Consider the following 14,400-nt stretch of genomic DNA (forward strand, 5'->3'; position numbering starts at 1 on the left):
AACCTCACCAGCATCTGTTGTTTTTTGGCTTTTTAATAGTAACCATTCTAACTGGTGTAAGATGGTATCTCATTGTGATTTTTATTTATTTGCATTGTTCTTATGATTATTTATTTTGACCTTTTTAATATACTTGTTGGGCATTGTATGTTTTCTTTTGAAAAGTGTCTTTAAATAAGATTATTTGTTTTTTTTTGTTATAATTGAATTGTTCAAGTTCTTTTTCGATTCTGGATATTAGCCCTTTGTCAGATGCATAATTTGTGAGTAATTTCTCCCATTCTTCAGGTTGTCTGTTCAGTATGTTGATTATTTATTTTGCTTTGCAGAAGCATTTTAGTCCCATTTATCTACTTTTGTTTATGATGGCTTTGCTTTTGAAGTTTTAGTCATGAATTTTTGCTTAGGCCAGGGTCCTGGAAAGTTTTTTCTATGTTTTATTCTAGCATTTTTTATAGTTTCAGTTCTTACATGTAAGTTTTTAATTCATCTTGAGTTTGTTTTTGTATATGGTGAGAGTTAGGGCTCCAACTTCATTCTCCTGCATGAGGCAATCCAATTTTCCCAGCATCATTTATTGAATAGGGTGTCCTTTCCTCATTGGATGTTTCTGTTTACTCTGTCAAAGATCAGTTGGCTGTAAGCATGTGGCTTTATTTCTGAGTTCTCTATTCTGTTCCATTGATCCATGTGTCTATTTTTTGACCAGACAATGCTGTTTTGGTTACTGTAGCTTTGTGGCATAATTTGAAGTCAGGTAATGTAATGCCTCCAGTTTCTTTTTGCTTATAATTACTTTGGCTATTCGGGCTCTTTTTCTATCCATATGAATCTTAGGAGTGTTTTTTCTAATTCTGGGAAAAATGATTTTGGTATTTTGATAGAAATTGCATTAAATCTGTAGATTATTTTGGGCAATATGCTCATTTGCAGGGAAATAACTAATGATGTTAAAGTTGTAAACACAAAAAGAAGATTATAATTTAACAAGTATGAGATATAGGAAATTATAACTCTAACAAAGCAAGTAAAAATAAACACAGAAAGCATAAGAAAGTGGCAAAAGGTAACTCTCACACATGTATGCAGGAGTTTAGGGAGCAGAAAGTGGGGAAGGAAACCAGTCAGACATGGCTGAAACCAGTATTTACAAATCACTACCAGAAGAAAATGATAATGTTACAAACTTTGCCACAAGCAATTTTGAAATACTCAGAAAGAGTTTAAAAAGTTGTCAATGACCTTTTACTAAATAAATATTAACACTTTTTGAAGTGTGTCCCGAGGATTATGTAGCCAAGAAAAGAATGAAATTTAGAAGTAAGAACATTCAATTGTGTTATTTGTACTATTATAAATTTGGAGATAGAAACTTGAATTCAAAAAGAACAGGATAGACAACTGCTGTATAATATAAGCCTAGTGGAGAAAATATGTATATATAGATCCTTCTTTATACTTTTGTATTTTCCAGATACCCCACAATTAATAGGTATTACTATTATTATTGAAAATTAAAATAACAACAAAAATAATTATTAGAAAAATTATTAATTTAGAAATTAAAATATTGTCAGGATTATGATAATTATTTTTATTGGTTGCTTACTGAGTGCCAGACACTGTTCTCTCTCTTTGAATCTTAGCAAGATACCTGTGAGAGGATAAAAGTAAGGTTCTGTCTAATTTTGCTCCTGGCTTCATGAGTCACAGTTAGTGATTCGTTTGGAACATATGGTGAGAGCAATCCTAAACGATTCAATCTTATGGCTCTCTGGGCTAATGTTAGAAGGCTTAAGTTAGCTTACTTATATTCACAGAAAAGACAAAAATGCTTCAGTCTTATTTCCACAGTGCTGGCTGAAAATAAACCTTCCAGAAGTATAAATAAATTGTGACCTATAATTTGAAGCATTTCAGAATATATTAAGAAGTACCTGAGAGAGAGCTAGATAAAGCCTACAATTCTTCCTTTCCTTTGTCAGGCTTTGCTGAATAGTCCTGTGTAATCTTTGTGATACTTAAGAAAACCTGACAGCTATAGTCAACTTACTAAAATTACTTATAAATGGGCACTCACTTTAAGGCCAGGAAAACATTACATTAAGTAGAAAAGCAGAATGTCAAATCTCTTTATTGAAAAGACTAGCATTTTTATTAAAAGCATGCAGAACTTTTATTACTTGAATAGAAATCTGAAGCCAAGACAGATTCACAAAGGAGAGTAATCTTGAGGACAAGAGGTCACCAGATAGGCTTTTCGATTGCAATCCTGTAACTAACTGGATGACATGGTGGTACTTTGTCTCAGTTTATGATGTCTATGCTATATAAAGGGACAGGAATGTGGCTACTGTCCAAATAGGAAACACGTTTTGAGTAAGTATTATGTCACATTTTGATAGTGTTTTCATAGAAGGGCATTAAACATAAACATTTATAAATATGCTCTGCAGTTTAAGTGTCACTTAAATACTGTTATTCCTTACCCTCAATGTTTTTATCAGAGCAAATGAACTAAAGAATCATGTATACACATAAAACTAGTAGGAATAAAACATTATACTCAAAGACAAAAATTTGAAAGCACCAGACTGACCAACCAGGACCAAGTTAAATGGAGGTAAGCGTCATGGTTCACATAGACAAATGAGTGTGAATTCATAATTGGCTTAAAAAGAGAGCAACCTAATAATGCTCAGGAGCATGTATCTACTGCACAGAAATAATAAGCAGTCACCATCTCACAGAAAACTCGGAAGGAATTACTTTTGCTAGCATTCCTTTGTGGTAATCAAATTTGTACTTGTTCACTGAACAAAATTGATGATGTTCCTTTAAATATTAGTAATGAAATACTTTATAATCAGCCATTTCTACTGAGACAGATTTTGCTATGTCAGGGACATCTGATATAAGGGAAATTTAAAGAACTCTATTAGATTCCAAGATATTTCCATTTTTCTTATGAGCAATACAATGTTTAAATAAAATTATAGTCCTTAATAATATTTATTATTGTTTGTAGATGATTAATGATTTTAGCTACATCTTCACCATATTTGACCTTAGGTATTATTTGTTATCAAGTGAAATTATAAGAGTTTATTATGATGATTTTGTGGTATGAACATTTTAGAAGATAGATGCGGAGAATATCTATCTATGAAGAACAATAGTATAAATAAATAGAATTAATCTCCATTTATTGTATGCATATGTATTTGTATCATCCAAAGAAAAAGAACTAATATGATATATGTGTGTGTGTGTATGTCCATATATATATATATATATATATATATATATGAAGGAGATTTATAATAAGAATTGGTACATGTGCTATGGAACCTGAGGAGTCCAAAGGTATATTGTCTGCACACTCAAGGACCAGCAAAGACAGTCATGTGATTCAGTCCAAGTTCAAAAATCTGAGAACTAAGGGAGCCAATTGTTTAACTCTCAGTCTAAAGCCATTGACCTGAGCAACTGGGTTGGAGGAGGAAAGAATTCTGGTGTAAGTCTTCCAGTTTGAATGCTCAAGAACCAGGAGCTCTGATGCCCACAGCCAGGAGAAGACAGAGGTCCCAGCTCAAGAAAGAGAATTCACCTTTCCTCTAGCTTTCACTCCATTTTGGCCTTCAGTGAATTAGATGATGCCCACCCACACTGGTGAGGAAAGGTCTTCCTTATTTGGTCAACTGATTCCAATGCCAGTATCCTCCAAAAACACCTTTACAGACAAACTCAGAAGTAATATTTTACTAGCCACTTTGTCATCCCTTCTCCCAGGATAGTTGACACATAAAGTAAACTACCATAGTAAACATCTAGCAAGGCACTTTGCTAACGAACAGAGTGAAATTTAAATATGAAGTAGCCCTAACACTAAAAGTAGCAACAGTCTAGTGAAAATATGTATGCCATTGAGGACAAAGTTTAAAAGAGGAGAGAGTTTACTCCTTTAGGGAGTGGGAGGAGTCGATGAACTTACCAAGTGGCCAGAGACATCAACATGGAAACATACAAGAAGGGGTAAAAATGAAGATCTGAAGTTTAGGAAGAAGAATGAGCCCAGAATCAGAAAATTGGGACAGGCATTTAGATAGAGAGATAAATATTTAAGCCATAAAATTGGGTAATATCACTAGAAAGGAGTTTGGAAGAACACTTTTTGAGAGACAGAGAGAGAAAACATAAAGGCAATTGTACAAAAAGGCAGTCAGAAAAAAAGAGAAATCAATAAAGCTAGTGTTTCAGAAGCCATTGGAGAAAGATCTTCCAGGTAAAGGTATTAGTAAACATTGTATAATTAAAGAGAAAATTTGAAGAAGATTGTGATTGATAAGAAATCAGTGCATTCAATGAGGAAATGATTAGAGGTGAGTTTTAAATAGGGTGCATGTATGTGTATATATATGTACACTATTGCATATATACATATATTAGTATATTCGTATATATATATACTAATGCACTGATTTTTTCTGTACTTTATTTATATATATGTGCATGAATATATATGTATATATAATCAGCACCACATATTATTCTTAAACCTTTCTTACCACCAAAGAATTAAAATCAATTTATATGAACAATACATTCATATTGAGAGTTCTGGCCTGTTTTCTGAGAGCACAAAGAGAAGCAACATATTAAGACACATTTTTTTATATTAAAAAACAAAAACTGTATCTTCAGTGAAGGATTCAGTGACTTTATGATTGAATATTTTACTCTGTCACATATTGATCAAATTGGGAGCAGAGAGTATAACTGTCTTTTAAACAAGCTCAAGGATGTACCAAAATTAAAATTTTGTACAAATAGACGGACTTGGCAGAGAATAGATTTGCTTTTTGGTTTGTTTGCTATTGTAGTACATGTGTAATATCTTTTGGAAAGGTAGAATTAAGCACATTTAGAAGCTAAAGGGGGAAAAATACCCATCCTTCAAAATTTGAAAATGTTAGAGCCTGAGAGTAGAGTTGATGGAGAATTTCAGCCCTAGCCCATCACTATCATAAAAGTAAATTCAGATTTAATTTTATCTCAAACAATGGAGACAAAATATATCATTTAATAAAAGTTTCAGAATGATTTGCTTAAACTGTTAAGTGCCTTGGTAGACACAAGTACAGGGTAAGTTCTACCTAAAAAAGTGAATCTCACTCAATAGAAATAATAATAATAATCAGGGCTAACATATAACTGTGTGCTTTCTTTGTGACTGGTACAGTTAGAAAAGCTTTGCATGTGTTATCTAATTTATTCTACAAGATTTTCTCCAACAAATCCATGAGGTGGGTACCATTATTATGTCAATTTTATAGACAGGGAAACAAACAGATAATTCCCCATGGTCCCGCAAACAGTAATTGACACCCATAGGCTATGAATCTAGACAGTCTGAATGTCTTAGTATCTAGTACCTTAGTGTCTGAACTAAGGATGCTGTAGAAGCTAGACTGATTTAGAGTCTGAAAACATTTCCTCCCCCTCTTTCCTCAGGTCAACTGATGCTCTTTTAGATTGTGCTACTCTTGTAGGCTGTCAACTCCCCAGCTCCCTGGATGCATCACTGCTATAAATCTATACCTTAATCATTGTAACAGGGCTGTTTCTCTTTTGAATATCAAAATCAAATTCTGCTACCTAAAAATCTTTGTAAATGAATCCAATGCAACTTGTCAGGGGGCACCTAGAGAGATTCTTGAAAATAGCAAATGGAGCCCATTATACAATTCTGCAACAGATGGTTCATTTCCCATCAGCAAACAAAAGATCAGCTGTATCACCAAACAGTTTCAGTTAGATAACATTCTCCTGAATATGAAGATTTCTACTTGTCAAAAAGAAATCTGTTCTTCAAAGGAAGAGAAATAGGGACTTTTGAAAATAATTCAGCTGGACTCTGAATGATCTAAGGCATATGCTAGCTGCAGACAACCTGGCCACTCTGCTGTAGTTTCAAAAACTGCTGTAAATGAGACAAAACCATGAACTGAGTGACTGCAACAGAAGAATTTTCAAGTACCTCAGCGGGCAATATCCGTTTCTTTCAAGCTTTTATCATTTTACTTCTTTTTCTAATCCTAATTTAGACAAAAAAAGAAAAACACATATAGGAAACAATGAATCCAGAGTGATCACACCGTATGTTTATGTGGCACCTTTTCAGATTATTCTAATGTTCTTTAACTTTTTTTTTGTACTTTAGACACTGTTTATTTCATGTTTTGCTCATGGTGATTTTTACTGCTATTTACTTGTTCCATATCTCTGTAAGTCATCTATGGACTGTAACTGAAGAATTACTTCTGTTGTTACGGGCTCTTGTTTTCATTAAACTTCCTCCAACAATTTTTAACCTCTTCATCTACTACCACTATTTGTTCTGTTGTCTGTGGCTTTATGCCAATGAAAGTATTTTTTTTCAATGTCAACAACAACTAGAAAAATTCATCGCCATTTTAAGGAAAATATCTACTAAAAGTTAGTGAACATTTTCTGACCACAAATATATGAGGTTACTCAGCTTTTAATGTCATAAAATTTACCTTGTTTCTTAGGCCATTAATAGGGGTTTATCTGCCACCAAACTAATAACGTTCATAAATGCTAAGTTTTAATGCATTATTACCATAAAATGTATATTAATTTGTTCATTTAGAGCAACACTTTTTGGCATTTTTGAACGTGTAGAGTCTGTTCAAAGTAAAGTTGATAAGTTATGGAGCCTCAATTTACTAATTTTCTTGAAACGTATATGAATTTTATTTGGAAGTATCGTATTTACTCAGGAATGTTTCTCAAAAGATTTAGACTTCTTCAATATATTATCTATAGCAATAGAGAACAATTATATAATTTTCATACTTCAAGTCTTAGTAAGATTTACACTCATGCAGTTCTCTAACCAGTTTAATTATACTTCTATATCTACAAAGATGACAGAGAAATGGCATGAATATTCTGTAAGTCTACAAAAATAAGAGAGAGATGGCTTCAGTATTCTCTAATGCTAGTTAACTTATTGATATTGTCTGAGTCTTAGTTAACTGAAATCTGTAACTAAATCTCTTTCTTATACTCTTTCCTGTTGTTTCTTTACATTTTTGCAAACATTGAAACTTATTATTTTACCATTTAAATGATATCCATTAGTTTGATTTTCTTTTTTCTTCTCCTTTCCTACAGAGCTACTTCCATATTTCATTTTCTTTCAGTCCTTGACAACCTGATCAGTTAGAGAGACTTATTCTTAATACACAAGAAGTAACTGTATTATGTTCTAAACACCATACAGGATTGTTTCCTTTTCATATTGATGTTAGTCCCCACAGAGAAAATTTAAAAAAAAAATACTCAGATGATCTGTCATATTTGGTCTGACATGCTGTTCACATTCAGCTTCTAAGTCATCTTATTGTTTACTAGACTACAAGTCCATTCTCATGAATAACAATATAAAAATTGGACAAAATAAGACTTTGTAAGCACTTATGTACTAAATGTAGTATGTGCATTTAAGTCAAATAAAATAGCTAATGTTACAAAATCTAATTATTACAAATTACATGTCTACTTTAAACTTATTACAAGGTTTATCTGTAACATGTGTAAGCTAATGTTTTATGTAGATTCAGTGGTGGCTGGTAGATGATGATTGAACAATGGGAAATTATAATTTAGGTTCTCATGGAAATATAGTCTGTATTACCACATATGAGTAGAACAAAAATAATTGGAAGGGCCAATATGGACACGAGAACAGAAGTAAAACTAAGAAGTATTTTAAGCATATAATACATGCATACAAGTGTAATTATTTATGAAATGATCTTTGATTTTTTTATTGCATGGAACCTTGGATATCTTCTAATCTAGACTTTCTTGAACAGATGAAAAACTGAGACCCAATGAAGCCTTGTTACTGCCTAAAGTCACAGAGTAAATCATGGACAGACCTTAACCAGAAACCTAACTTCTCAACTTTTATCCCATGAAAATTCTTGAAAATAAAGTATTTCAGTCAAATAATTTGCTTTTTGTTACTTATTGTTTCCAATAGGGAGACCTACCTGCAGCTGTGCACTTGGTTTCACTGGGCCCAACTGTGGTAAGACAGTCTGTGAGGATTTTTGTCAACATGGAGGAACCTGCATTGTGACTGCTGGAAACCAACCTTACTGCCACTGCCAGCCAGAATACACCGGAGACAGATGTCAGTACTGTAAGTAAAAGCAGCACCCAGAGGGCGGCTTGGCAGCATGCTTTGATGTTTACATTAATCTTCTTATTTCCTATACCCACTCCTTCCATTATCTTAATTTTAGCTGTCCCCTATTTTTCAGGTTCAGTCTCTGTGACTCCAACAATTGTTTACACATTTCTTATCTTTCTCTTATTGTAAAGATTTTATCTTTCTTCTTCCCTCAGCTTTGATTCTATGGTCCATTATTATAACCATTCCCCATGTACACCTTTAGCTCCCTTGCTCTCTCTTCCCCTCTTTTGCACTTCTTGGAAAACCCTAACCATAGTTAAATTCAATTCTTCATCTCTTCTGAATTGGCATCCCATAGATGAATGCAATTGAAGAAATACGCATAATTTTATTGGTTGGTCTCATTTCAATTTTTATCACTAATTTCAAATGGGCACTTACTAAGGCTTTCTATGTAGTTTCCTAATCCATCGAGTCTCCCACTTCCCTAGATGTCTATGTCACACCTTCTCCTTCTCCTGAAACCTTCAATGCTTTCTCCCCAACTCTACCCTCAACTGAGAAACTTGCTTTATATTTCATTGATACAAATAGAACCCATCTAAAGAGAGCTGCCGCAAACTTGTACTAGCTCATCTCATCCCCTGAGCTGCTTTCTCCTATGCCCATGTACTTGTTTTTCTCCTTATTACTAGGAGAATGCTATATCTAATCCTGGCTATCCATCTCATGTACTGAACCCTCTTGGCCACTCATGAACAAATCTCCCACAACTGTCCCCTCTTTATCCTGCTTCATGAATATTTTCTTATCTGCCAAGTTCTTTGTGGAAAAACCTTCACTTATGCCCACATCTCTTTCTTATAATAACCTTATTTTCCTGCTCTCTCTCTCTCTCTCTTTGTTAGCAGAATTACTTGAAAATATTGTTGTTCTCCAAAATTCTTCTATTTATATATTTCCTTTGATCTCACCTCTGTCAAGTTTTTGTCTTCAACTGTTCTGAGGAATGATATTTCAAGAAATTCAAGTTAATTGATTTTATTTAATGTCCTCCATGTTGCCATATGTAATAATCAAGCTTCAATTCTTATTTTACATCTAATTTTAGTAGTTAGTCATTTACTCCGTAAAACATCATCTACAAAGATTTTGATTCCATTAGCCTGTGTTGGGTTATCTATATTATTTAAATCTTTCAGATATTTCATATAGGCAATGAAGATTGAGACCTACTGTCTTGGGAATTTCACCCAATTGCACGAATTCCAGAAGATAAGTTGGAATTGTCTATTTAACAATTGTCTATTTTACAGCTTGTTATAGCTATAAATTAAACTGATTTGTTTTTACCCCAAGATTTTTTTATAAGTTGAGTATCCCTTATCTGAAAGGCTTGAGACCTGAAGTATTTTGGATTTCAGATTTTTTTCAAATTTTAGAATATGTCCATATATATAATGAGGCATCTTCGGGATATAACAAAAGTCTAAGAACAAAATTCCTGTTTTATAAACACTTTATACACATTGCCTGAAGGTAATTTTATAGGTATTTTTTACTAATTTTCTGCCCTCATTACACAAGGTCAGGTGTGAAATTTTCCACTTGTGGCATCATGTTGGTTTTCAAAAGTGTTGGATATTGGAATATTTCATGTTTCAGACTTTCTAATTAGAGATGCTCAATCTGTATTATAGTCTTTTTTATCTCTTTAAAAGAAAACGTACTCATGGCCCAGGCCAAAATAAAGAAAAAAAAAAAAAGAATTTTTTGATCCCTTTTTTCTTTTACCTCCTGTTTCACTCCCAGTTTTACCTTTAAATATGCTAGGCACCTGAACACTCTCACCACTCCATTCTACCAGTATCTCTTGCCTGGATTATTGCTAATGGATCTCCATGCTCCCTTTCTTTGCCCCTTACTATTTATTCTCAAAAAGCCAGTCATAGTCGTGCATTTTATTCACAATAAAATTGCTTTCCATCACAGTCACATTCATTGAGGTTTTTCTACATCCAAGGACACTTGTAATTAATTCCTTTTTTTCGCATTAGTTTTATTAATTCATTTAATCTTGTCAATAAACTAGATATTGTTTTTACTATCATTTACAGAAGAGGACACCAGGAAAAACTAAATAGGCCTCTGAATATCACCAATTTAGCATTTGTGAGAGCCAAGATTCTAAACAGGCAATCTAGCTTCAGGGTTCAGGTCACACTCTCAAAAGTTACATTAAATATCATTGAGTTTTCACAGAGAGTGACCTAGGTCTTTGGTCATTTTAGGAACTACATGGAGCAGCACAGAGTCAGGCTATGACCATTGGCTTATTTGAGAGTCAAGTGTAATAGTTAATATCTTGCCTCTGATGGTACAGAGGGGCCACTTCTGCAGAAGCAAGAAAACATTTACTTTTAAGTTGCTGATTTCTTTTCCAAATGTTCATTCTTCTCATATTAGGCTAACCACTTCTTAAGTAGATGCCCCTATCCTAAGCCAATGTTTCTTTTCACGTTGCCTACCTTATTTCTTAAATGATGTTCCTCACAGGCCAGAAATTTATTTGAGAATGCACTCCAGTGACACCCATGCATCTCTATGTTATTTTGTAAAACTGCATTATCCTTCCTCATGCATTGCTCACATTCTCGACACTCTCATTCCTCTTCTCTCAACACAGCAGAATATCCCAACACAACTTCTATCCACTAACTCATGTTTGTTTGCTTTTCTCTTCTGTTCCACCATTGTCATGACTCCAAATGATTCCATGCAAATGAAGGAAACACTGCTATCCCACTTAATGAAGACCCCTGTTACTATCCATCCGAAGTCTGCAGTCTCTCTTTTATTCTAGTGAAACCACACCAATTGCCCTTCCCTATTGTAAGCCAGCTTCCCTGACACTGTGACTCTGCCCAGCCTAAACACCATTTTCTTTTTGAAATTGTTGAAATTCTCAGTTTGAATCAACGTCACCTTCCTCTTCTGATTCTGATCATATTTATCTAGTATTTTTTGTTGATTATATGCATTCCTATTACTTGTCTGGGATCCTTTTGAGACTACAACCAACAATGGCACTTGCCAAATGAATAAAAGAACAAACAACCATACAAATAAATAAGTAAATTAATAAAAATAATTTGAATAAATATTAACAAATAAACAATCATTTTAAAATCAATTTACATTCAATGTAAAATTACATTTAATCAGTGTTCAACCATCTTGTATCTATATGTGGTTCAAATAGAGCTTGTATTTTCTTCTCTGCCTTTTGGTTCTCAGTTGGTAGAACATCATAGAACATGTCATTTTCCCCCCATGTTTTTATTTTTCTTTAGCTGAAACAACAGTATTCTTAATTCTTTTTAAACTAAGTTTAAAAATACTTCCTGGCCATAGTTTGTATAGCAGTTTGGATCCTTCCAAAGAATAAATTTAGTTAGCTTATTTTTAATTGACAACTTAATAGAACCACAGTCTGAGGTAGCCTGATGCTTTATAAAGAGCTGCATTATAATTTTATTATCACGATTAGTAGTCAGAGCGCTTCCCACCTTTTACTGCAAAGCACTTATTAAAATTAACCAATTAATCCTTAGACAGAGGTTAAATAACTTGCTCAAGGTCCCGAAGTAGTAATATTATAGTCAGAATTGGACCCCAGGAGTTGTTGATCAAGATGTCAACAAACATTCTTGCAGTATGGTGATGCTGCTTTTTCGGCAGCATAATGAGTTTGTGGACAGTGTCATTAAAATGACAAATTCAACACCTGACAAAAGCATAATAAATTTAGGGTCTATTAGATGTAAGCCGACAAGGTTCAGTAGACCTGGTGTTCTGTCAAAATTGTATCTTGCATATACAAAATCTTCTTTCTATAAAAGAAGGAATGACAGAATGGTTCATTACAGTGCCTAATTAAAGGTCCATTAGTGGGAGGTAAAACATCAGTTCTTAGTTGTGCTGAGTAAAAACATTTCATAACTCTAATAGCAATATAAAATCTTGAGGTCTGAAATGCAAATTAATTTTAACAGCAGCAGCCCAGGGAGGAGAGACAAAGATAAATAATGGCAAGAGTAAAATCAAGTGTTCTTTAAGTAAGTTGATAAAGAACAAATATGGCTGTGCTTCTTGCTATTCTAGAACAAGGATTCCTAGTATAAATAAAAATAAATAATTGAGCACAACATTTTGGATTTAAATCTAGGTATTAAGTATGAGGTCAATAAATATCTGAAGTTATTTGTGATTAAATGATAATAATATTAGGCCAAAGAGGCCAATTAAACAGATTGGATCTGTGTCTGCAAACTAGATAGTCAAATTAAATGATAACCTGCTTGTCCTCTCAGTGATAATTTTAAAGTCCTCTAGTAATCTGCTTGAGGAACCATTATAATTTTAATTAGAACTAGACTTATCAGAAGTATACCTGTATGGCTTACACTCAGTGGTCCCAATAAGTACACACATTAAGTAATGTCTCTATCTTAATGAATGTCTCCACTTACAGAGTTAGGAGTATCCTACAGTAGTCCAAAGATACCGTGTTTTGTAATTGGTATTAGAACCATAGACTCTAAAGTAGCTTATAAAACAATTATGTACTGTAGATATGAGCCTATCCATATTTGATGACACGATGGGACTATTTTTATCACTTGTCTTCTAGCGTAGCTTTAGTTCATGAGTCAGTTCACCAGTTAATATGTTTTGATGTTTACAATGAGGCTGTCATTATGTTAGGCATTAAGAAAGGAAATGGTGAGATCAGAAACATTTTCTATTCTCAATGAACTCAGAGTGTAATCTGTGATTTTGAAAGGGAAACAAGTTACTTCAGGTCAATTTAGTGAAACACAGAGGCTACCGGAACCCACAGAAAGACCATCGAATTTAGCCATTAAGAAAATTTCTTAGACTCAACAAAAAATAAAACTTCAAGCCAATATCCATGATGAACATAGATGCAAAAATCTTTAATAAAATACTGGCAAATCGATTGCAATAGCACATCAAAAAGCTTATCCATCACAATCAAGTACCCATCATCCTGGGGATGAAAGGCTGGTTCAATATATACAAGTCTATAAATGTAATCCACCACATAAACAGAACTAAAGACAAAAACCACATGATTATCTCAATTGATGCAGGGAAAGCCTTCGACAAAATTCAACAGCTCTTTATGCTAAAAACTCTCAATAAACTAGGTATGGATGTAACCTATCTCAAAATAATAAAAGCTGTTATGACAAAACCACAGCCAATACCACACTGAATGGGAAAACACTGGAAGCATTCCCTTTGAAATCTGGCTGTAGACAAGGATGCCCTCTCTCAGCACTCCTATTCAATATAGTATTGGAAGTTCTAGCCAGAGCAATCAGGCAAGAAAAAGAAATTAAGGGCATTCAAATAGGAAAGGAGGAAGTCAGATTGTCTTTATTTGCAGATGACATGATTGTATATCTAGAAGACCCCATCGTCTCAGCCCCAAACCTCCTGAAACTGATAAGCAAGTTCAGCAAAGTCTCAGGATACAAAATCAATGTGCAAAAATCACAAGCATTCCTATACACCAATAACAGACTAACAGAGAGCCAAGTCAGGAGTGAACTCCCATTCTCAATTGCTACAAAGAGAATAAACTGCCTAGGAATACAACTAACAAAGGATGTAAAGGACTTTTTCAAGGACAAATACAAACCACTGCTCAAGGAAATAAAAAAGGACGCAAACAGATAGAAAAACATTCCATGCTCATGGTTAGGAAGAATCAATATGGTGAAAATGGCCATACTGCCCAAAGTAATTTATAGATTCAGTGCTATCTCCATCAAGCTACAAATGATCTTCACAGAACTAGAAAAAAAACCCTTAAGCTTCATATGGAACCAAAAAAGAGCCTGTAATAGCCAACACAACCCTAAGCAAAAAGAACAAACCTGGAGGCATCGCACTACCTGACTTCAAACTATATTATAAGGCTACAGTAATCAAAACAGCATGGTACTGGTACCAAAACAGAGACATAAACAATGCAACAGGACAAAGGCCTTGGAAGAAATGCCTCACATCTACAACCAACTGATCTTTGACAAACCTGACAAAAACAAGCAATGGGAAAAGGATTCCCTGTTGAA

The 14,400-nt window shown here is 33.8% G+C and overlaps 1 protein-coding gene across 2 annotated transcripts in view; it reads left to right on the plus strand.

The window, feature by feature from the left end:
* Positions 1 to 14,400, plus strand: part of LRP1B (LDL receptor related protein 1B) — a 1,911,091-nt gene that overhangs the window by 1,834,132 nt on the left and 62,559 nt on the right. For both annotated transcript variants that reach the window (XM_017523186.2, XM_037736613.1), the window contains exon 84: positions 8,078 to 8,239. In XM_017523186.2, the coding sequence (XP_017378675.1) occupies positions 8,078 to 8,239 (162 nt within the window). The remainder of the gene's footprint in view (positions 1 to 8,077; positions 8,240 to 14,400) is intronic.

The sequence above is a fragment of the Cebus imitator genome, unplaced genomic scaffold (genome assembly GCF_001604975.1).
Source record: "Cebus imitator isolate Cc_AM_T3 unplaced genomic scaffold, Cebus_imitator-1.0 Scaffold27, whole genome shotgun sequence".
Lineage (NCBI taxonomy): Eukaryota > Metazoa > Chordata > Mammalia > Primates > Cebidae > Cebus > Cebus imitator.